At 39.1% G+C, this 25414-nt stretch overlaps 1 protein-coding gene across 1 annotated transcript; it reads left to right on the forward strand.

The window, feature by feature from the left end:
* The first annotated feature begins 1743 nt into the window (after window positions 1–1743).
* On the forward strand, window positions 1744–25414 carry pinx1 (PIN2 (TERF1) interacting telomerase inhibitor 1). Its single transcript, XM_027149571.2, has 7 exons — window positions 1744–1872; window positions 2878–2987; window positions 4368–4460; window positions 4563–4644; window positions 5153–5242; window positions 10755–10837; window positions 24131–25414. Exons 1-7 carry the CDS (start codon window positions 1854–1856, stop codon window positions 24827–24829), a joined length of 1176 nt encoding a protein of 391 aa, XP_027005372.2. The 5' UTR covers window positions 1744–1853; the 3' UTR covers window positions 24830–25414.

Here is a 25414-nt window from a genome sequence, read left to right on the forward strand (position 1 = left end):
ATATATCTTATCATTAAGCATTTCTCTCTCAAGCCTTTGCCAAATATAGGACTCAAGGTTAAAGCTAAAATATATTTGTAGTACCAGATATAGATACAAAACTTGGCATGCCGTCCTTTATGGCTTTAGTTACAAGGAAGAGAACAAAAAGTCCTTTATGACCTGTATAAGTGCTACTATATTACAGCTACTTTTCTTTCAGGACAGCTAACCATACAAGAACATTTCAATCTTAGGAAGTGATACATGAACAAAGAGCAAATTGTGAATTATACTCGAGTACAGAAGGACAGAAGTGTAGAATAAAATTAAAATTCAGCATGCTTGTGTTTCTTGTAAAACACTGCAGGCTCCAGTGGGGTTCATAAATTGCTCAAATGCTACACTTTTTATTGCTTTTATTGTATCTGGACATTTACACATACCAATATACAATTATATTAAAGATTTAAATTCAGCTATAAAATGCAAACTAATGAAATTATCCTCAGATTCTTTCAAAATCATAATATAGAAAAATCAATCCAAATTTGACCTACTGCAAAGCAAAATACCTTCCTCATTTTACATAGTTCATGATTCCTAGAAAATTACATCAGCTCTCGAGGTCAACTGGTCAAGCTAAAAAAAAATGCATTGTTAATATTTTTTTTTACACACTGTATGACCGAAAGGTTGTGGACATCTGACTGTCTAACCCATATGTGCTTTATGAAGATCTCATTTCAGATTTAGCCACTCTGTTACTATTATAATGAGCTCCAGTCTTCAGAGAAGGCTTTCCACTAGATTTTCGAGTGTGTCTTTTGGGATTTTTGATGGTTCAGCTACAAGAGCATTAGTGGGATAAGGTACTGATGTTGGCTGAGGAGGTCTGTGATGCAGTCAGTGTTCCAGATCATCCCAACGATGTTCAGTGGGGTTGAGGTCAGACCACTCAATTTCTATTCCAATCTTGATCTGTCTTCTGTATAAGCTCTGTTTGTGCACATGGATAGTGTCATGCTGGAACATGTTTGGGCATACCACAATGACATACCACATACATTTTGCTATATAGTGTACATAATGGTATATAGGGATCTTAATACAAGCATAAATCTACCCTGAATAATAAAAGGTTGCTTTATGCCATGAAAGCAAGCCGTGTGATGATCTACTGGGAAACCCTGGCTCCTGGCATTCATGTGGATGTTACTTTGACATGTACCACCTACCCAAACACTGTTGCAGACCAACCAAATATGTGCTGTGGTATCTGACAGCAAGACGTTAGCAGCAGATTGTTAACATCTTAATGTCAGATATACCACAGCACACCATCAGAGATCGTGGAATCCATGCCTCAACAGGTCAGAGCTTGGTGGCAAAAGGGGTTAATTTTAATGTAGCTGATTAGTGTATCAATTATTTATATTATACAAACCTCAGAACCAATTAATCCTCTGTTATAATTTGGAGCTAACATGGCATCTGTTAATGGAATAAAAGATATATAGCTCCAATAAATAGACAAAATATAATCTACACATTTTAATAATGCTTTAGCCATGAACTGTAGTGTCCAAAGATAGCCTTTGATACAAAATGTTTGAAAATTGCTACCCTAAATTGTGAAGATAAAATAGCCCCATCTAGTGTTGAAAAACTGGAAATACATTAAAACGGCTAATATGTCTAAAAACATTAATAAGCTTGTCTAGATGATAAATAATTTAGTAATGTCTTTAACTTATTTTTTTATGTAATTCCAGAAATGTAATACAGAAAAAACCCAGCAAAATCGTGTTCTTCCAATCAGGCACAAGAAGGACAGCCTCGCGTTTTCGGCCCATGTGTTCCAGGACCCCGATATGTCCATGCTTGCTGAGCGTGAGTTTCTAGTTTATTGTACATATATTGTTGATATTATTGTGTTTTTTAAAATTACTTTTTTTTAGGGAGTAGGTGTGTGATGTACAGCGGCATTTGTGGCCTTATTTGCAATCATCGAATTTTCTTTTTATCTAATTTTCTGCTCTTGTTTTAGCATGTGTGCTACTAGTGCTAGCATGTGTGCTAATCAGAATCAGGTTTATTGGCCAAGTGTGTTGACACACACACGGAATTTGGTTCCAGCTGTTTAAGCGGTAGAAAATGAATGAATGAATGAATGAATGAATGAATGGATGTTTGTGACTCTCAAAAGTACAGACATAAATAACACTATACAAGAAAATGCAGATGTGATACATTAGTTATGAGTATTAAATATGAATACAGAATATATGACTGATCAGTTATGTACATAAAGTGTGGGAAGTGCAAATAATATTGTGCAATATTATGCTTTATATACAATATATAGCAGCAGTAGTGTGTGTAATAATATATACAGACGATGTGATGACTGGCAGTTTTGATAATGCAGTACTTACAGATATGAAACAGTGAATATAATTATGGTGAGTTGATAATCAGGGTGATTGTCTGGGGAAAGAAACAGTTTCTGCCAGAATGGAGGAGCTGAAAGAGTTGTGTCCAGGGTGCAAAGGGTCAGTGGTGATTTTTCCTGCCCGGTTTCTGTTTCTTGTGTCGTACAAGTCAATTATTTTTTCTGCTGCTTTAACCGTGCGTTGCATGTATGATGCTGGTGCTGGCATGTATGCTAATGGTGCTAACATTTGCTATTTTTTGTTTATTCGCTCTCAGATTTTGCTTTACTTTCACACTTCCAATAAACAAACAAGTCAAATAAAGGAATGCTGATAGTCAATGGAAACTGTTTTTATAGTAAAATCAGTCTCCTCATTATCAGGATCACTGTCACGTACTGTCAGACTGTATAGTGATTAACTGACAGATAGCTGGTTTCTTGTCCTGTGCTGATTCCTTTAGCTCGTCGAAAGCAGAAGTGGTCTGTGGACCCGAGGAACAGCGCGTGGAGCAATGATGAATCCAAGTTTGGCCAAAAGATGCTGGAGCGAATGGGGTGGTCAAAAGGAAAGGTAACTACCTGCTTTAGCTGTAATGTATATCACAGCTTTAATGAGAGTCAAGCCCTCAGTAACTGGATTGTTCACTGCCTGGGAATCAAACCTGATTTCTGAACATAATTGGTTTACATGAATACTATGATAATTCATCACCCTCACACTATGTAATAAAATCTAGCAATTAGAAATTTGTGTAAGTTAAGTTCAGGATAAAAAATGGGAAACCTAATCTTTTTATGTAAACTATAATTTTGTTTTTCTGAAATTCGACCGATCACTTTTATTTTTTTTTTAATTTATTGTTCTGCTAGATGTGTTACTGTTTTACATACATTTATTTATTTATTTTTTTATTTGTTTATTTTTGTTATCGTTCTTACTATTATTACTTATCTTTTAGCGTTAGTCTTTATTCAGTCTTTTCAGGAGTTTTTTTTCTGATTGTTGATCTGCTTGATTTGTACTGTTTTTTTTTTTTTTTGGGATGCAATATGTGGGCATGTGTGACTTGAGTTGGTGAAAATGCAAGCACATGATTCTTCTTTTAAACTACTACCAGTTAAAGGCAGGGTCTCCGATATTTGAGAAATGCTTCAAAAAAACTGAGTCGGGACGACAAGCTAAACAAAAATCAAAACAAACGTGTAGCCATTGACCAGCAAGGACGGGTCTTGCCAATATGTGCGGAGAGAGCGTTCAGTGCACATGTGTGACATTAGCAGAAAGCATTTTAACATTGACACGGAGGATAAAAACAAAGAAAGAAAGCGAAGAAAGTCTTACGATAAGGCAAGAAGTAGGACCTGTTAATATAGGAACCAGCGCTGGAGAGAACTGAAGGGGCGGGAAGTTGGCCACATATTCACATATTGGAGTTTCTCGAGCTAAACGCTGTTACTACACAAAACGCGGTTGTAGCTGCTTCTGTACATTACTACGATAGAAAAGAGGTGTTATTTGTGTAGTAACAGCGTTTAGCTCAGGAGTCATTGACTGGTGAAACTCCAATCTGTGAATATGCGCACTGAACACTCAAGACATGCCCCTTTCCGCTCATTGGCTACACGTTGTTTTGATTTTTTTGTTTTGTTTGGTAGCCCAACACAGTTTTCTGAAGCATTTCTCAAATATCGTAGACCACACTTTTTTAAAACACACATGATATAACTTACTATGATGGCTATAACCAAAGGGCATTGTTTGAACCTGTTTTGTGATTTCATACGATGAATATTGGCCTAAATCTGATTCGGCCTCATTTTTATTTTTGCTAAATCCTGGTGGGATTGATTATATTTAGTTTCAATGTTCTTATGTATATACAGCTCTTTGGGCAACTCTTGTTGTGTAAAATGTATGTTATAAATAAACCATGCAACTACTTACTCTTAGGGTCTTGGTAAAAGTGAACAGGGAGCTACAGAGCACATCAAGGTTAAAGTGAAGAACAACAGCTTGGGTTTAGGCACAGCAATTAACCACGAGGTGAGAGCCTGCACTGATTTCCTGTACATTCAGTTTTATTCCGTTTGCTTTAAATGTTTGAGATACTGAATCATGACTATTGGTGCGATTATTATTTTCCAGGATAACTGGATTGCTCATCAGGATGATTTTAATCAACTTCTTGCTGAACTGAATAACTGCCATGGACCGAGCAACACTGAAGGTACATACATGCTTTCTAATAATCTGCTGTAATGCTTTTATAGACTTTTAGTTTGCTTCTGGGGTGAATGTCAATCAAAATAAATGTATAAGTAATGCTTTATGATTCACAAGGATTAACTTTTAACACAGAGGTTTCCTTTCTTTCTAAATGCCACTTGGTGGTGCTGTTGTATGACAGGACACAGTGGACAAGCTCAGAAATTACATTATGCAGTTTGCTGCTAATGCGCTTAGAACTTGCGGAATAAAGTTGTCAGTATCTGTGCTAATAAACTTTAATAAATATAATATGTAAATATAACTATAATTCTGTAATAAGTCTCTTTACACCATGCAGTTTCTGACTGAGGTTAAGACCTGAACAGTGAAATGAACCATTGCGTCCCTTTTAAGGACTGGGCTGTCACCGTGGGCATTAATGCATTTATTTATTGTGACCAACATTTGGTATTGCTTGCAATTTACTCTGTGTGTGTGTGTGTGTGTGTGTGTGTGTGTGTGTACAGAGCCATCTCCAGAACAGGCACAAGGTTTCAGTTTGGAAGAGAAATCGAAGACATCTAAAAAAAGGGTCCATTATATGAAGTTCACTAAAGGTGAGACCATCATAGAGTCAGTGTTGTAACAGCTATCACACTCTGTCTGGCTCAATATGACCTGACTGAAATCCCAGCATGTGTAATTATTGTTGAGTATTTTTTGTGATTGTTGTGGCCAAAGGCTAGATTTTTCTGCAGCTTTTTAAAAAATCTTATTTAAAGTGACTCAATTTTCGGAGGTTTTTGTCTTTTTTTTTTTTGTCTACAGAAATATATGATTTTTTTTTCTTCTCTCCTTACTCCTACCAGTAAAGACACTGCATGTAATAAAATTTTATGATAGCTGTACCGACTAACGTGAGTCAAAGAGGGTTTGTGGTGATGTGTTGACATCACGTGTCAAATCTTGGTCTGAAAGGGACTGAACAATTAAGCTTGAGTCAAATGAATCATTAGGTGAATCAAACAAATCATGAAATGAATCAAACATGTTTAATTCAGTTTGTGATGAATGAATATGGAGACCTTTTCGGAGTTTTGCTTATAATCCACAGATGATACGTTTTTGTTTTTTTTAGCTGAGATTAACAGAGGTAAAGTATTTGCTGAATATTACTGTGAATTAACAAGAAGATAAACAATTTTAGTTGCTGTGACATTTTCTTAATTCGTTATTTTGCACTCTGCAGTCATGGGAAAGGGCTTAGTTGAATATAAAGTTCAAAATAGATGTTTATCATAAAGCTAAAAATTTGATTGTCCTCCAATAAACTTTCTTGTACATAAACATGAACAAAGTATCCGATGCTCCTGCACTGTTGCATCATCATCAAAACTGAGACGAGCTTTTACACTGTATACAAATGAAAGTGGACAAAGGTTTAAAAACCTTTAAATGCAGAATAACGAGAAACGCAGGCAACGGAACTGCCTGAACGAATCAGTGATTATTTAACCGCTGATGTTAATGAGGACTGAGAGAGAAGAGATGATGAGGCTCATGTTGCTTTTACCTCAGGCACTGAGACAGATACCGATGTGGATGGGGTAGTGGATCAGGTTATAGATGTCGATGCAGGAGGATTTTTCCACAGAATTGTGACTTCTGGTTGATACAAAAACAAGTTTGCGTTCAGTGAATTTATCACAACAATATAGTCAAAAATGTCCAAACTTGACTGTTCCCAGGATTTAATAAATCCTCGACCAGACTAATTTGTATCCTTGACTAGTCTGGGAAATAAATGGCCATGTATTTATTAACATGTTCCTCAGATGTTAACCTCTTTAATCTCTTGCTGCTGTTGGCAGGAGTAGCAGCAGCCTGCCAGAACTGTGAGGTCAACATAACCAGGGCGGGATGGGCTTCAACCCACCTGCGCTTTTAGCTTTGGATCATGCCAGGACTTACCCAACCTCACCAGCTTCACTCGAAAAAGCACAAAATCTGACTTTAAATTGGTACATTCAACAGAGAAATGTTCCTGACCTTTTTTTTTTTTTTTTTTTTTTTTTTTTTAATTTAAACTACAAAACCAAAATTTCCCTCCTGGCTGGATGTTTTTGAAAAATGCCAGGAATGTGGATGAAAGGTCTCTCATCTTTTATCACCCACAAGTCACCGTAACACACAGCTTAAAAGCACAACTTCCTGTTTCCTGTGAAGAGCCCTGGCCGATTCATTTTGTGGCTGAAAATGGCCTCAATCAGCGCCTAATGAGCGTCGCAGATAACGGCGAGACTTGGAGCAGGTCGCTGTCGTCGTGTTTGTGATTTCAGGCACTTTATTTAGCCTCGAGACAGACGTTCGTCGTTCGTACAGACAGGATAAGACTGGGTTTTCCCAAAGGTTATATCGCTTAGAAGAGTGCACATCCTTAGACAAAGTTTATTCCTGAGCCTTTTGCTAGGGATAACTTCTGACCTGTGTGCATTTGAACTTTTAGTTGCCACAGAGTGGAAACTTTTGTCATGTTCAGTGTGTTCTGAAGGCTAAAGTGCATGGCTGAATTTAAGAAACGAAGTAGGTAATTATAACAGATACACGTTGAAGGGTTTACCCCCCTGAATGAGCTAATGCTCAGGTTTCAGTTCTCTTCCTTGTTATAGGATTTGGGCACGATCGTATTTCTGTTGACTTCGTTGCCCCTGTCTCTCCTGACACGTCGTCACACCTCTTCATGCTGTTGGGATTAAGATGACAGCAGAACCAGTACTTCGGCTTTTTGTGTCCTAGATACAGTCAAATGCCAACATAGTTCCCTAGCAATCGATTTCTAACATTAAACTGAAATTACCGACTAATAGCTTTGGTGGTGGTGTTATTTATTTATTTGTATTTTTTTTTTTTTTTGAGTTTTTGAGCAGTTGCCATGTCCTTGAGCTACATTACTTGGTTTGGTAGATCGGATTTGTCCAGGATCATGTCCAGGACTCCTGGCTTTGGTTGACGGTTTGGGTTGCAGTGTGTTGTGTCCTGTCAGGTGAAGGATTAAGCAGAGATAAACCTGTTCAGGGTTTCTGTGGGGCAGGGAAAAGCATTGAAGGTCATAAAATGGATTTTTTGAAAATCAAGGCTTTAAATAGCACTAAATGATATTCCTCCCAGCGTTCAAATTATTGGTTAGTTAGGTAAGAAAAAAAAAAACTATTAGTAATGGATTTTAAATATAGACTTTAGGATTAACAACAGATTTAAATATGATTTAAATTAAAAACCTTACTGATTTAATGACCGAGTCGTGCTGTGTAGTAAAATGCGTACATTGGTGTGATAAACCTGTGGAACTGGTTTGTTTATTTCCTCCTGTCGGTGCACAATTTCAGTAACGCCGGATTTTGGATGTTAGAATTTTGATTAGCAGTGTTTGTATAAATAAATAAATATCTAAGCTATGCATGATGGTTGTCAGCGCTGTTAAATCTCGTACGCGTATGATATGGTCCAATATGCAAGCTAGTCAGTCACAGCAATTAAATACGTCTAACTACTTGTGTGACTGAAACAAAATTAAACCTCAGGAACTAATACTACTGCCACAAACACCACAACTGTTGCTTATAATTCCACACAAAGTCAGGGATATTGTAGGATCAGAATTAGGTGCATGATTAAGCAATTATACCAATCAGGAGCTAATGAACATCAACTTCATGTGTAGTGGGTTCTCTGGACCGATGAGTCACATTTTTTAAATATTAGGCTGTAGCAGGTGACAGGGTGTCTGCAGGCAACAGTGAAACATGGTGGAGGTTCCTTGCAAGTTTGGGGCTGAATTTCTGAAAATTCAGGATTAACGGTGTCCTGATGTGCCCCACATTTATTCTGCAGTAGGACAACGACCCCAAACATACAGCCAATGTCACTAAGAACTATCTTCAGTGTAGAAAAGAAGAAGAAGTCCAGGAAGTGATGGTTTTGCCCCCACAGAGCTCTGATCTCAACATCACCGAGTCTGTCTGGGATACATGAAGAAACAGAAGGATAGCCTACATCCACAGAAGATCTCAGCTTAGTTCTCCAAGATGTTTGGAACAACCTACCTGCTGAGTTCCTTGTGCATGTGTACCTAGTATTGATGCTGATGGGGGGTCGTCACACCAAATAATATTAATTTGATTTGGAGTTCTCTTCTATTTTCATTCTATTTTCATTTTCTCTTCTATTTTGATAATTGATCAGATTAAAAGAGTATAATATATTTTTACTTAATTGTTCCTACTTAACATTTGTTTACACCGACTTATATATCTTGCACGTGTGTGTGTGTGTGTGTGTGTGGCATTAACAATTTTTAAAATGGCATTATAAAGCATCAATTGGATTTGATACTTGCAGAAACCCGGCTGTTACGTATGCAGGAAAGCAGAATTCACTTTTTACTTTGGCAGAAATAGGACCATAAAACATGGTTGAACAGGAATTTCTTGCCCACCGTATTCTTAAAAAGTCCAGAGCAGAGCACAGACTGGCAGTCCGGGATGAATCGGTGTCAGTATAAGTTTAAAAAAAGATGTAATTGCTTAAGGAATAAGAAGCAGGTGATTATTGCGAACAACCTGCCACCTTCATCATGTACGTCATGTCCTTCTCCACCTGGATCTCTTGCAGGAGATGTATTTATGTATTTCAGCTCTGGGGAAAGGCACTGGCATCTCCACTGCTCACCAAAGGCACTAGCAGCGTAAACCAGTAACCCAGATTTAATTGGCCGTCCATTTATCAAGAGATCTGGGAGTTCTTGATGCACGCTGAACTCCAGCACTTTATCATCCATGTGACTGAGTAGGCCAATCTATTACAGAGTAGATGCATAAACCAGTTTTTGGACTGTTAGCCAAATAATTGGCCTGATTTTTATTTTTTTTTCTTCCTCCCTTCTCTCAAAAGGCTTAGTGAGTCTTCATCATATGTGGCAAATATTATTTATGTTGACTGCTCTTTCAGTTAAAAACACGCCTTCTTGTTTAACAACGATCGTTTTCTGTCACTTCTAGAATGTACCACTTGTGTAAAAGAAAGATTTGTGTTTCAGAAAGTCTTTGAAATGCGAGTTTAAAGCCCTGATAGTATCTCCGTGTCTTTTGAGGCAGTTAGTTTGTTGGGTGTCAGATTAGCGAGTCCATCCTCGTGCGTAATCTGGTGCCGCTCATCACCAACACAACGGTGTCCTTGAGAACCACACATCATTACATCACCGCACGTGTGAGACGTGAGCCAACACACAAGCACCAACATGAGCTTAAGTGTGTTTATGGATGTCATAGGGGAATGTTAAGAGTTCATTTTGGGGGGATTTATTTGATTTACCATTAGATTAGGAGACAGTATGTGAGCTTTGACTGTTTAACTTGCTTACAGGATAACTTGGTTACAGGGAGGCAAGGTCTTGCCTTTGAAAGGCAGAGAGCAAAAGCGCTTAGAGCAATAAATAACGGAGTCTTATCCGGAGCTGCTTGAAGGAAAAGGATGCAGCTGGACGAACAGGCTTGCAGGCTGAGACGGGCGCCTGCACTCTCCTGGAGCCTTTGAGCTGCTGGATAGCGGGAGGCGTGAGACGGGGGCCGCCCTTGCACCGTTTGTTTTTCTTCGTCCGCTCCATCCTCTGTGACCACGTAGCGCGCCCTCTCTTGCCTTTAAAACCTTTCCTCTCGGCAGGAGTTCAAAACTGTCCCGCGACCCTTATCCATTTAAATCAATAATTTACGCAGCCGAGCCTCCTTTTAAAAAAAATACTCATTTGTCAACAGTTTCCAGACAGAGACCTTTTCTTTTCATGTTACAGAAAGCTCATGATGTCTCTGATAAACAATAGACTTTTAAGTAGAAGAGGTTTTTTGTCTTGTAACAACTGCCACCAGTGTTTTCATGCCCAACTCAGGATGCTTTCTCATGAAAGCTAATGAGTCGGGTTTTATCAAAGCACAGAGAAAGCGAAGCTTTCGCCCCCTGTGTCCAATATTAGCACTGAATAAAAGACACACACAAAAGCACACTGACAAATAGAACTATTGTAAATAATTTCAGAGTTCAAATTTCTATCCTTTTTGTTTTAATCTTTTCTCGTAGGAAAGGATCTGTCCAGTCGCAGCGAAACAGACCTCGCATGCATTTTTGGTAAAAGAGCCAAACGGATGAGAAATCAGGATGAGGTAAGATAATCGTGTCTCCTCTATTAATTTACCGTGAATTCAGCTTTATTTTCTGCTCTGTCTAGCTAGGAGAGGGGCTCTGAATGTTTCCACTGTGGAAGCAGTGATTAAGAGGGGAAAAAAAAGTCTAACTTTTGACCACAGCCTAAAGCATGAGTGATTGTTGTGCAATATTCCTGATACACCTTCACTCTACTTTAGTCTCCCTGTAAGCACCGCTGACCTGCTCCGGGTGACGGGAGTCGCTTGAGGCAGGCCGTGAGCTGATTATTAGCTATGTCATGTAGTACAGTACAAGGGAAAGTGCTGAAATCCCATTAACAGATTAACACACACACACACGCTCTCTGTTCCACACCCTCCACCACAGTCACATCATGTACACCACTGCAGTCAGCATGTGAGCAAGCAACATCACCATGAGCCTGTTAATGACTGTCCTACAGGGCACAGGAAGTGATGGAACGAACAAAAATCATTTCTCCTTCAAATCCCCGGGAAGTCAGTTTGGAGTTGGGAGGATTAAGGTGTTTGGAGCTTACAAAGACTTTTCGAGTTAACTTGGTGCGAGGTTGCTGATGTGACATGTAACCAGTAGAGGTCCTTCTGTAGAGGCTGAAGTGTGAACTGATCATGGATTAGAACATTAACATGTTTATTCTGTAGTTTTTTGCAAGAATTTGTAATAATGACTTTGTGAATCATATATTTTGAGTTCTTTCAGTAGGCCGTTCACTCAGTCACTGTTGATTTCTCAGGTTGCCCTTTGACCTCAGGTGTTTTTGGGCTGGTGTTTAATGAAGAAAATATAATTCAGTGTCTAAACAAATGAGAATCTTTTAGCCTGCTCTGGTGTACATTCCTTGTGTATGCATATGGTTTGTTAGCCTGCTTCCATTTGGTTCTAAGCTTTTGTCAAAAGGGAGCATATGTCAAATATCATGATACCTACTGTATTAAATATAAAGTATGCAGTAAGCTCGCTCTCTCTTTCTCTCTTTCTCTCTCTCTCTCTCTCTCTCTCTCTATATATATATATATATATATATATATATATATATATATATCAGCTGCTTTCAGATAGTTTGTAATGAAATAAGTGTTTAAGAAAAGCACACTGTTGCTAATATCAATATTGTATGGAAATCCCTATATGGATATTCATACTCAATCCTACTTTATCATAAGAAAGAAGGCTGTGGATAATTCAGTAAAGCTAAAGTGCATCTGATGGTCCTTTAAGCATGAATAATTCCTTCTCCTCACCCAGCAGGTGACACACAATGGCCACTGTTCCTGCTTTGCCCAAAATTGGAAATGTTGGCAGTGTGTTATTTTTTCCCCAGCAATCGTTTTGTTCTGGTTTGCTATTGTGCTGGTCAGGAGGGACTTCATTGACCAGATCGAAAACCAATCTGAACATGGGCACAATGGCATCCCATGAGGCTTTGCGACCAGTTAGGCCTGTGGAGGAAGTAGTGTGTGTGTATGTGTGTATGTGTACGCATTCATGAGTGCATGTGTGTGCCTTGTAAACGCACAAAGCGCTGGATGCATTCAGGGCACATGAGGATGTTTTTTATACAGTGCCTGCAGTTCTCAGGAACTGTGTATCATTTTATGACTAACGACACAGCTTACAGTTATGGAACGTCAAGCGGGAAAATCTTGAGGCTGTGAGTCACGTTTTTGGTCCATTTCTCTGACATCACGTGGCTGATAAATATAATGAATCCCATTATGTTTGTGAGTTATGCCGCACCTATAGTGTCAAAGCAGTGCGAGTAACGAGGACTTGTTTTCATTTTTGGTGAAGTTTCTGGGACTGTGGGATCTCTTGCTTCAGGTCTTGGCAGCGATCTGTCCCACCTCTTGCACCAGGGGTTTTCCTTCTTCATTCTGCTTCCTGCCAGGTCCTTATCTCACTTCACAATGCTCTCTGACAAACACACACACGTGCATGCACACGTACACACACACACACACACACACACACACACACACAAAAGGCTGCCCCAGCACACCCCTGCTCACCGGATGCCCCATTACTGCACTTACCCGAAGCAGTGGGAAAAGTAGCAGCGTGTACCTCAAGGATCCTGTACTTTGCTCCGATGTCACTTCTGTGATGCTTAAATGCATTTCTACATACTTTCAGAAGAACGAGCAGGTCTTGTACCTGTTTGTGTGGAGTTTTCTTTTAGAAGTCATGATTACCTGAACCACATGCATTCATTTTTTAAGAAATCAGACCTGATATTTAAATCCCTCTTTGTGTTGTGCACAATTCAGCTAAGCAATATGAAGTTATTATATTATCATATTCATTATACACTTCTCTGAGATGTCACAGTATGTATAGGGAATATAAACTGGCATCGTATCGTCATTTATGAATTTTTATTTCTTCATTAGTTATAACAGTTAAATCACCAGCCTTCCAGAACTCATAATAATAATAATAACTTTATTTTCTATAGCGCCTTTAAACGTAGATCTCAAAGCGCTTCACAGAAGAAAAAAAGGGAACGGCATGTAGCAGCAGCATAATGCATCAGAATCCTGTTTTTGGCTGTTAGGAGTGAACCCTGATGTGAGTTTCTGCTGTAAGCTCAGGTCCATCAGCCTACCACTGTTGTGCCCCTGAGCAAGGCTCTTAAACCTCAATTGCTCAGTTGTATAAAAAAGAGAGAAAAATATAAGTCGTTCTGGATAAGAGAGTCCGCCAAATGCCGTAAACGTAAACTCTAGTGTGTTGTGTGTAAAAATCCCAGGAGTGCAGCAGTTTCTGGTATACTCAAGCCAGCCCATTTGGTATCAACAGCCATGCCGAGGTTAAAATCAGTTGTTAAAGTCACGTTTTTCTTTTGGTGTGAACATTGAACACTGAAGCCCTTCCCCAGTATCTGAATGATTTATGCATATCTTATCTTTGTACTCCTGATCATTAATGCACTTATCTAATGTTCCTAGTAAAGTGTTTTTGTAAGAAGCTTTTTTTGGCATGTTTTGGGTGGCTGGATGTTATAGAGTTCATCTTTGTGCAGATGGATTGAAAAAGATCATTTTTTTTATTACTAATATTGCACTTGGCTTGTAGATAAAATAATAAGATTTATCAGCCAGTATAATAGTCATTCATCTTCTAATCATCTTATAAATAAAACTAATGTCATTTAAAAGTAGAAGACAACACAGCTATGACTTTAACTTAAACTTGACATCAAACTTAATTAATGTGCAGGTTACTTCTCACACTTTATTCACACAGGTAATGCATCCTTTTCCAAATGATATTTTGAGTAAATCTATACATGAGGCCACGTATGGAGTTTGGATCCATCCAAGTGTAATTTTATTTGTGTAGCGCTTTTAACAATGGATATTGTCGCAAAGCAGCTTTACAGGAATATCAGTAAAATTCCGAATGAATTGGATCAGCATGTGATTGTCAATGTGGAAAAAGTCACAGCTTTTACATTTTCTTTACATGTTAACGGAAAGCTCGTGGTCAGAAAGGACCAGCCGTACTCTAGGGGTTTTTAATGCTGATTTTTAGTGTGAATGCTTATTGCACAGACTCAACACAGGGATTTGAACATTTCACATTAGGGGTCTCTGCTCATCTCAGGAAAAACACTAAGTGTTGTATCTGAAGCAAAAAAAAAAAAAAGATTGTTTTATGGGAATAAAAAGGAATTTCCAGATAAAGGTGTGGGAATGAGCAGGGAGCAGTAGCAGCCATCACTCAATCATATCTTTTTAACCATGTGTTTTTTGTTTTCCTTTTATTTGATTCTCTCTCTCTCTCTCTCTCTCTCTCTCTCTCTCTCTCTCTCTCTCTCTCTCTCTCTCTCGGTCTCCCTTGGGGGGTTTAGTTAGGCTGCAGCATGGGGTGTAGGGATGTTGGAGTGGGTTTGATTTATCTCCCGCAGCACTTTCGCACCCCCTCCACTCCAGCAGGCCTGAAAGAAAGAGCCGAGTTTGCTTGAACGTGGTGCGGTTAGCCAAGCCCCAGCATTAGCTGAAATAAAACCCTACTGCCGCTGGTGAAAAATGTCCCGTGATTGGCTAATTAATCAGTCAAAAGGAGAGCGTTGCGGCCTGTGACTTGAGGGACCCTAGCGGGCGACCGCTGAGGGCCTGCTGATAAATGGACTCCCGCCTGCTTCATACATCAACCAAACTTAGTCATTTTTTACCACTGCTGCGTGCGTCAAAGCTGGATCACAGAGGCCTACACTTTTGGGTTCAGGTTTTTTCCCTGCAATTTCATCTGTTTGTGGAATTTTTGTCACTCTATATAAATTTTGGCTTTATAACTTAATGTGAATGTTGTTTTTTTTTTTTTCTCTTTAAGTTAACTGGTTGAAAATTTAAGTGTGCATTTAAATATAAATATAAAAACTTTCTGAACAGCTTTCCTATGAAATCCACAATAGTTGTGTACTTGATGTACTTAATAGCATACTTTATACAATAACATTTATTTAGCCTATTGAAGTCTTAGTTTATTTTATATTGCGTGTTTAGCCACCTGTTGCTGGCATCCATTTATCCAATTCATGCTTAAACCATGTTAAGTTTTTTCCTGTTCCCCTCCTGTTATATTGTGGGATATGAACACTAGGACAAATGATGCAGATTCATTTACACACATTTATTTTGTTTTTATACTCCTGATATATTTTCAACCATTGTTTGGAAAAAAAAACAGTTCCACAAATACAGCATGATGTGCTTTATTTAAATCTAGGACATATTTGTTTGGTTCTAGCTTCCATTCTATCTCCATTGAGCTTGTGTCCAGGGTATTGCGGTAACCCTTACCGACCTCTCTCACTCCCACGCCAATGCTGACACAAAGCAGAGGGCCCAGCGGGTGGCACCTGTATCCCCTCATGGTCCACCCACGCCCGTCCTCTTGAAGAATCGCCCAACAACTCGCTCCAATCCATTCCCATGACGCAGCTGCATCCCCAAATGAGGCGGCGGTCACATCAGCATGGCCGCTTGGCAGATGTGGCAAAGCCACGAGGAGTAGCTGCATCATCGGAAGCCACAGGGATGCCCAACGAATGTTTACTGACATGGCGAAATTTTAGAGCAGCGGTCGGCCCATCATCAGTGCTTAATGTGTAGAACATTTACTAGAGTTGCCTTATTTTTTATTTATCTTTATTTTGGAAATGGCATTATTTTGGCCATAAAAAAAAAAGAAAAAAAGATAATTCTCACCTTATGATTTATTATTATTATTTTTTTTTTGGTCCAAACGTCTAAGGAATATTCTTCTTAATAGATTGGCACACTGTGCTAGGGATCTTCTCCCAGTGGACATTTGTACTACAATCAGCTATTTAGGACCAGAATTTAGTCACATTAGGGTACTATCAGAGGACAATGTGTCCCTTGGTGTGAAAAGAAAGCAAAAAAGCTTTAGGGGAATCTAAACATTCAGAATTATTATTATTATTATTATTATTATTATTATTATTATTATTATTATTATTATTATTATTATTATTATTATTATTCATTTTTTTATATTCCAGCTGTTCCATAATGTTTTTTATTCTCTTATATTTCTGTAGTCCCACCTCGCCTTCAGGAGTGTGTGAGGCAGAGGTGGCAAAAGTACACACCTCCTTTATTCAAGTAGAAGTACAGATACTCATTTTTTAAAAGACTCTGTGTGTGTGTGTGTGTGTGTGTGTGTGTGGTATATGAATATATAATTTTGGAGTGTGCTGATGGATATTTGTTTTCATCAGCCACAAGAGTGTTACGAAAGGCAGGCACTGATGTAGGTGAGGTAGGGTGGAGTCAGCATTCACATTCATCCCAAAGGTGTTCAGTAGGGATGAGATCAGAAAACAACCACATATAGCAGGAAAGGTCAGGTGACCCAATACTTTTGGAAATATAATGTATACCAAGTGTATCACCAAGGCCATATCCCAGACTGTAGGGAGATTCCAGCTCTGTCCTTGAAAACAACTCAAAATTATTGTGATGTTTTACAAATGACAAAATTAATGTTAATTAAGTTAAGCACTTCGTGTTTTTTGGGTTGACACCAGGGGCGGTTCTAGGGTTTCATCTTTAGGGGGTTTAGCCCTCAGTGAGAATGTAAAACGAGAAGAGTTTTATATAATATTTATTATGACATCTCTGGTAATAAGAATAGTAAAATTTCACTGCTTTTGGTTGCCGTCTTTGCGTCTTTCCGCCGATTAGCGTTATAGATAAACGCCTCCAGCTCTGACTGCGCGTGCACGCTGCGCGTAACTGTGCTTTTCCGTTCAAATAATGCAGACAGCTGAAGACGCACTTTTGAAAGACTACAACACATGCGTGTAAAAGTATGGAATAAAAGCAAAGTAAAAAAAAATCGCTCTTGAATCAAACTGATAAATAATTTTCTTTCCCATCGACGACATGTCCTGCATTTTAACGTAATTTTTATCGTTTATTTATGAAAGTAAAAATTATACTTGTAGTTTTTGGGTGGCGGAGATTACAGACCGGGGGCTGAAGCCACCCTAAAAAGGTCTAGAACTGCCCCTGGGTGACACAATTCGCAACACATTCGCCAGGAATCCTTTTTGATGCCGATTATTTCAAACATCTCCCTCATATATGGCCATGTGTGTTCAGGAATGTCCTCGTTGTTAGTTATTTTAACATGGGTGACTCCCTCTGAATTAACATTAGCCAGTCCTTTTGTAGGCGTGCTGCTCATTGTTAGCTCCGCTATCCTTAGTCTATGTCTGATAGCCAGTAAATAATACAGTACACCAGTCACATGGGGAAAAAGCCGCACAATGATAGGATGATAGGCTGGAAACAGAGCTCAATGAGAAGGAATAATATTAAAAGTAACGAGTCCGTTTTGAAAATGTAAGAAGTAAAAAGTACAGATATTTGTGTAAAAATGTAATGAGTAAAAGTAAAAAGTTGTTAGAAAAATAAATAGTGGAGTAAAGTACTGATGCCAGAAAAATTTATTTAAGTACAGTAACGAAGTATTTTTACTCCGTTACTTCCCACCTCTGGTGTGAGCTCATGTGGTACCATGTCTTTAGTTACCAGTTACAGTGAGTTCAAGAAGTACAGTGATGTTGATTTTTTATGTTGTGGTTTTTTTGTTTGGATCAGACATAAATCTATAAAAAAGGTACATATATCATAGACGTATTACATTTTGCACCAAATATATATATTCTCCTTGCCCCCTTAGTCCTTGACACCACGTTCAGTGTTCGAGAGCTGGTACAAATACGCTAGGAGTTAAGAGACGATACGTCATCTGTTTGTTCAAGAGATTTGTTTCCTTGGTAGTAATTTATTGCACACTTGGTCATAATCACGGAACAGTATCAAGACTGAAAGTTTTGTGGTTGCTTCCTTTTCAACATAAAGCTTTCTTATTTGGCTCATTTTCATTATATATAATAGTTATATTTGCCAGGAATTCAGTGTTCTAGATGAAATCGTTGCCGTTGCAGTTCTGTGCCTTCACTGAGCCTCATTGCAAGCCAAGGCATGGACTCGAAGGTAAAACTTACACAACCTTGTGAGTCGGCACGTTCAGTTCTTGCTGTCTGACCGCTTAACCACAAACCCTGTGTTTTGTTTGAAGTCAGGGAGCGTTAATTCATATCAGATAACATCTAATTGCCTTAAACAAAAGTGTGGCCTCCCTCGTGGCTGTTGGCAGGGCTCTGTTTCTGCCACCATGGAATAATAGAGAAACAAGCCAAACTGACAACTGCCCTGTCCTCCCCTTCCCTTCAGTCCATGCCCCTGAAACCCCCCACCCCTCGACACACACCCTTCCCTGATGCCTCACTCCGTGGCTGTCTGGCTGTGCCAATCTGTTGACACGTACAGATTAGTGCTGCTGTGGAGGGAAACAAAAGGCAGCGCGCGGTAACAGGAATAGCCGTGTGGTGCGGTAGCTGCATGCCTGGGCAGGACTGCCCTGGCAGGGTGATTACAGCGCAGCGGAGGAAGCTAACTGCCTGCCACTCCTCCTAGCTGCTGCTGTTCCGGAGGCCCTGGCTCATGTTTAATCACTGCCCTTTTTTAATCGAATAAATCACGGCAGCGTGGAGAGTAAAACAGCGCCTCCTCCATCTTGGGGCTGACACACCAGCTCCTTGGGGGGCATGGAAAGGCAAGCACTTTACAATGTAAAGCAAGCAGAATTTAGTGATGATGCCCTATGCAGAGTGTTGTGGTCATTTGTTTCTGGTGGGAAGTTAATGCAGGCCTCAGGAGACGCAGCTTTCGCTTTAAGCTCTTTTGTTTTGTCTCGCTCCCTTTTTTATACTTTATTATTTGAACCTCTTTGGTTTAATTGTGTGCTAAATAGTTCAGACTATTGATTTTATTTAGGCCCTACTTATTTTTAGCTCACTCTCTTTTAATTGTTTTAATTTAATAGTTTTTTGTGACAGCTGCAGCTGAGCCTTTCTTTGGGAATCTCGATCCACTTAATGTAAACTGAAATCGCTTTGCATTCGTTATCCTCAAAATTCTTTGACGGCACCCCAGTGAGCTTGTTTAGCATATGTGAGCATATTTAATCGTTTCATTTGAATCTTTCATTCATTCACATGATTCGGAAAGCGGGTGATATTAAAGACGTAGACGTAACGTTTTCCATATCAAATATGTAGAGTCTATGAACATCATTCGGATGCTGTTGGAGAAATACAGGAGTCAGATGAAGGAGTCAGTTGGTGAGTTCCAAATGATCATTTCAGGGTCATTTAGTATCTTGTAATATGAGGTGTTAAGGTCCCAATTAAACCGGATGAAGCTCTGTGTTGCGTGGGCGCCACCTGTTTTGCTGTCCACCCACATGAGTGGTATGAAGGATGGCGCGCCAGCACCTCTCTCCTCATCAGGGAGGGTAGTCTGGGTAATCTGGGGCCGATCCATACACCCAGACCACCACCAAATTTATAATACTGGCAGGACAATGAGAGCATGCTCACACAATCAGCTTTCTTCCCAATATTGCCCTGATAGTATCTATCGGCTTGTGCCCATAATGGGCCAGTTTTAGGTTTATTTGGCATACACCTAGTGCAAATCTCTGAAGACATAAACACACACTTATTTTTTCCCCCCATAATATAGCCCTGATTGAGTAAGCAGAACGGATCAGGGCAATAAAACCTGTACAAACGGTGACATTCACAAAGTGTCCATTTTTTAGGGTTTGCTGTAAGTATCTGATCTGAGTGAAGAACAACAGTACATGTCCCTCGAAAAGACGTCCCTCAGGAATTTGGCCAAACACAATAGTCTTTTCAAAATGCCATCTTATCAATTATTGTGGCCTTTAATGCTTAACTTTATACAAATAATGCTTAACTTAAATTCTGTTTATGTGCAAATTTGTTTATATTCTCTGCTCTTATAGAGTGTATATACTGTTTTTTTTTTTTGAAGGTCTTTTAAAGAAACAACTTGTAACATAACTTGTAACATACTCACAGCTTTAGTTAAAATACAAAGCCCTCTCTCGACATGGCAATATCCCCTTTCTTAAATATAGCACTATATCTTTGCAGTAGTTCGCCACCATATGCAGTCTTTAGTCCCTGGACACTCAAAGTTCTGGTTGCTGACACAGCATTCGCAATGCTAAACTAGCATAGTCTTTATTCAGCGGGGGGATATTGCTTCTCGTTTATAAATTAGGGAGAGTGTGACATAGCACGGAGTTGGAGATTTTTGTTGCCGTTTTCAGCAGCAAATTAAGAGTACTGGAATACTGAATTTAGACGGCGTTGTGAAAAAGAATGCAGCCGCTTTCATTACGACATCATAGCGTTTTGCTTTGTCACTTCTGCTGCATGTTGGCATCCGTGCCATCTCCTTTTTTTAATTTTATTTATTTTGTGAGACCTTTAAACAGCTCCCAGCCCCATGTTTGTCCCAGACCTCTTTGCAGATCTCTTGGGTCTGCCGCTGCCTCCTCCTCCTCCTCCTCAGAGCAGCCTGAGCTTGGGGAGCGGTGAGCAGGAAAGAGCTAGTGGCTCATGCTGCTGGGGCCTTATCTGAGTGTTGCACACAGTCTAGAGAACACATCCTCTTCCTGGGGCCTCCCTGTTGCCAAAAGGAGCGTCAAGGAGAGGGAAAGGGAGGAGAAACGCACAGAACGGACTGAGAAGGACTAGACGGAGTGGAGGAGTTAAAAAAGGAGAAGCAGATGGTGTTTTTTTTGTCCCCATGTAGTTGTTTTTGTCAGCTGGGACCTCTTAGACACTTAAGCACAGTCATGTAAGGTGGGCTTACACTGTCTGCATGTCTGCATGTGTCCGTGTTTGTGCTTTTGGTTGTTTGTGCCAGGCAATGTATGTGTATGTCTGGAGTCCCTGAAGGAATGCTACAAGCAGCACTTCTCTCGCCACATTACAGAGAGATAAGGCTAATGGCGGTCCCCAAGCGGGCCTTAACCGTGCAACCACACACAGCTCACTGATGAAGAGGATTTCCCTGCTCACTCCATCCCTCTTCTTCTCCCTCTCTCTCCCTCCTTCCTCTTCCTCCGGAGAGTAATTTCACAGTTCAAACTCTTCAAATGGCCCCCAGACGTTTCACCAAGCCCAATCACTTCTTCTTCACCAGTCTCGTTCACGTCTCTTCTACACAAACTGCGAGTTGTAGATTTTCCACGAGTAAAAACTTAAAACTTTTCTTTTTAATGAATCTGCAGCTGTCGTTTTATTTTTCCACCATCTCTGCTACTGGACCACTTTAAAATATTTAAGGGAATATCTAAAGAAGCTGCTGAAATGATTCAAGAGTCTATGATTTGTTTCATTTAATATTAGATGTGCTTCCTAGACTATCTTTACATTTGGTCTGAAGGTGATCTGTCTGGAGATGCTAGTGAGAGAGAGAGCGTGTGTGGATGTATGAATAGGGGAAAACCCTTAGCTTTAACCCTTAGCCCTTAGATTTTTCCAGTCCAACGCCTTGTTAAAGCAGAGCTTAAATCATGGGGTGATGAGTGAAACAGGTGCAATGGTCATCAATGGACAAATATCGTACCTTTCCATGGAGCAGTCTTTATAGAGAGAGTCTTTGGGTGTGATGTTCTACACTGTCTCGTTTTTTTTAACTCCGATTTTAAATGACGTATTTTATAGCTATTACCTGTTATACCTTTTCTTTTCTTTTCTTTTTTTTTTGAGCTATAAGTTCAGGCTAAGTTTGAGCTAGAATATACCACACATGAATGCCATATGTTATTGTCTACTGAAATTAGTGTACATGCTTTAATCTGCTACAATTCTTGTAGTAGTGCTAGTCTGTAAGGCTAGAAAAAGTGTTTCCATTTGTTACGCTTGTTTCTCTTTTTACAGTAGGAGCACATAAACAACCCCCCGCCCAAAGGTCCCTTGATGGGAGTTTTGAAAAATGCCCGTTTTCATGGCTGCCTGTGACATAATGTAGAGCTCTGCTGTTGTTTAGCACAAGCTTCAGAGTGGGTATTCTTCACCCCAAATCATTATGCATTGAGCAGCCCATTAGCAAAATGAAGACGAATGGGCCAGAGGTGCTGCAGTGACTAAGTGTTGGCTGGGTACAGTTTAATCTGAAGCGCACTCCTGTGGTCTTTTCAACATAGTCATTGTGTCTACCTGCTGTGATTCGGCAGCTTGTAGCGCTACACAAAACGGATTCATGTTAATACTGCTGCTGGATCGTGATGTTTTCTTTACTTGACTGCTGACCCAATATCAAGCTGCTTTCCCAGGATCATCATCAGCATCATCATTTGCTCAAATTTCAAACAGCTGCATTTCCCGAGTTATTTAAAGGTCTTAAAATGTGATCTTTCTTAATTTTGGTCTTTTGTGATTGTATGTTCGAATACTCAGAAAGCAAAGACTATGTTGTGAAGTTATTTAAAAAAATATATTGGAATAAATATTTAATATAATTGAAATAAAAGTTCTGCTGCTGTATTTTCAAATATGATAATTATTAATATATTATATAATCAAATATTTCTTCTACAGCAGTAGTCTGTGTTCTAGAAGAGGTCAAGTTTGGGTTGTTAAAATTTCAAAGATCAAAACAAAACAAAACAGCAGTGTAGATTAGATCAGCATTACAGAGCAGTACAGTAATTTCCCAGCACATGATGCCTGTGATTAAACTTAACTACATCAGTAATTTCTGTGTTTGCAAGATGCTATGTAATATAGAATATTAGCTCAATAGATATAACTACTGATTGGAAGGTTGTGCGTTCAAATCCCAGGACCACCAAGCTGCTACACACACACACACACACACACAAATATTAAACGTATAAACACACACACACAAACACACACAATAAATAAGTTTGAGATTGAATAGATTTATATAATAGAATATTTACAGTTGTGTTTACTGATTTTATTGTATCCAGAAATCTTGGGGGTTCTGTTTGAGGACCAAAGGACAGATATTTGCCACAGGGACTGTACAGTGTCCCTGATGAGCATGATTTGCTGAGCTCGGTGTTGACTATAATTTAAGGTTTCAGTTTTGATATGGACTAACTATTCAGATCTTTATTTCTAAGCCTTGTGTGTCATCAGTTTAAAATTTAAAACCAGTCCTACTAGTCAATGAACTTTTAATGCCCTTAAATAGTTTTTTGGGAGCGTAATGCAGGTGTGTGGGTGTATGTGAGAGAGAGATAGAGACAGGTTAATCCTGTTGTTGACTCATGTTTTACTTCACACTGCACCTCTAGTTATTCAGGACCCCATGTGTTGTGTGACATGTAATGTTTACTGCACGTGTCATTAAGGGCATATTTGTCTAAAATTCCAGATTGATATCTGTTTGTTTGCCTGTGAGACTTTTGCTCCACTAATAGTTCAGTTGTAGATGTTGTCTCTTTACATTTTATGTGTGAATCCAGACAGGATAAAACATAGCAGAGCTTCTCTATTGACACTTAAGCTCATCCATCAAGGACACCAGATATTTTATAAAATGCTTATTTTATTTGTTCTATTTAAATATCTTGTAATCTGTATAAATATACTTATAATGTTTAGTGATTCTCATAGTTAATTTATTAATGTTACTAAATGTTTCAAATAGTTATATCTAAAGCACTTTATGGAGAAAATGAAAAGTGCTATATAAATAAAGATTGTCGGTTTTTGTTAAGGTGGTAGAAATTCTTTCATCAGATTCAGGAGAACACCTAGATCCATAACATCATGCTTAACCTGAGGATTTATTTTCTTCTTTCCACAGACAAGCAATGGTACCGATTCTCAGGAGGAGAAAGAGCAGGGTAGCGATGACAAGGACGGTCCATCAAACCCCGAGGTGGAAGTCAACACAGTCACCAGTGCTCTGAACATGCAGGAGTACTTTGCACAGCGTATGGCTCAGTTAAAGAAAGGTCGTGCTGAGAACCGGTCCTCTGCTTCCACCCCACAATCTCAGTCCACCGAGGGGTCTCCCAACACCAGCGACATGGAGGAGAGCAAAAAAAAGAAAAATAAGAAAAAGGATCGAAAGAATGACCCGCACAGCGATGGGAGAAAGGTGGAAGAAAACAAGGAAGCCCCACTGACAGGAGGGGTTACTGTTGTAGAGCAGGCTGACTCGGACGGTAAGAAGAAAAAGAAAAAGAAGAAAGACCGACGAGCTAAAGAGGAAGAGCCAGTGGAGGAGTGTTGCCTCCCAGCAGCAAATCAAGACACACTGGGGGGTTTAGTGGAACTTTCAACCGGGAAAAAGAAGAAAAGGAAAAACAAAGAAATTCCTACTCATACACCCACAGACTCAACTAACAAAGACGATAAAGCAGATAACATTACAGACGACAAGGTTGTAGAGAAAAAGCGAAAGAAGAGGAAGCAGAGAGAACACGAGGAAGAACAGACACAAGTAGTAGAAGAAAAGAAATCCAAAAAGGACAAGAAAAAGAAGAAAAATGACAACTAGGGCTTTATACTTGATTGGGTTTGGTGTGTCTATAGTCTTTCAATAAACTGAGCAGCATCAACTGAGCTTTTATAAAAAAAATAAAAACTTAATTTTTAATTATTACTTTGATTTTTTAGGTCATTCTGTCCTTCACTGGATTGGTTGCTTTGTTTTAGATAAACATTTGTATAGGAAACGAATCAAATTAATTGTTTAATTTTTTAAAAATCTATGTATTAGCACATTTTTATATATTAAACATCAAATTTCACATCGGCCATCACTGTGTACTGCCTAAAGTCAGCTTAAACTTTAGAAGCTTTTTTGCTCCCATAATAATCCCAAATGTTACTCTCAAAAACAAAAATCCACGCAACCCCTGTAAACAAAAAATATTTGATATTAATAAATCACTGCCTGCATCTTACTGAATGTCCATAGGCTTATGAGAAGGATGTCATGCCAGTGCAGCAATCTGAATCAATTTTCAGTTTTCATTGTTTTTAAAATAGTCATGCATCCTCTTTCTTACTGTCAGAGTTTTCCTCTCCATGGTGTGATGTATGACGCTACTGATGGATTGTAGCTCCCACTTAAGCGTTT

This window comes from Tachysurus fulvidraco, chromosome 16 (genome assembly GCF_022655615.1).
Source record: "Tachysurus fulvidraco isolate hzauxx_2018 chromosome 16, HZAU_PFXX_2.0, whole genome shotgun sequence".
NCBI lineage: Eukaryota > Metazoa > Chordata > Actinopteri > Siluriformes > Bagridae > Tachysurus > Tachysurus fulvidraco.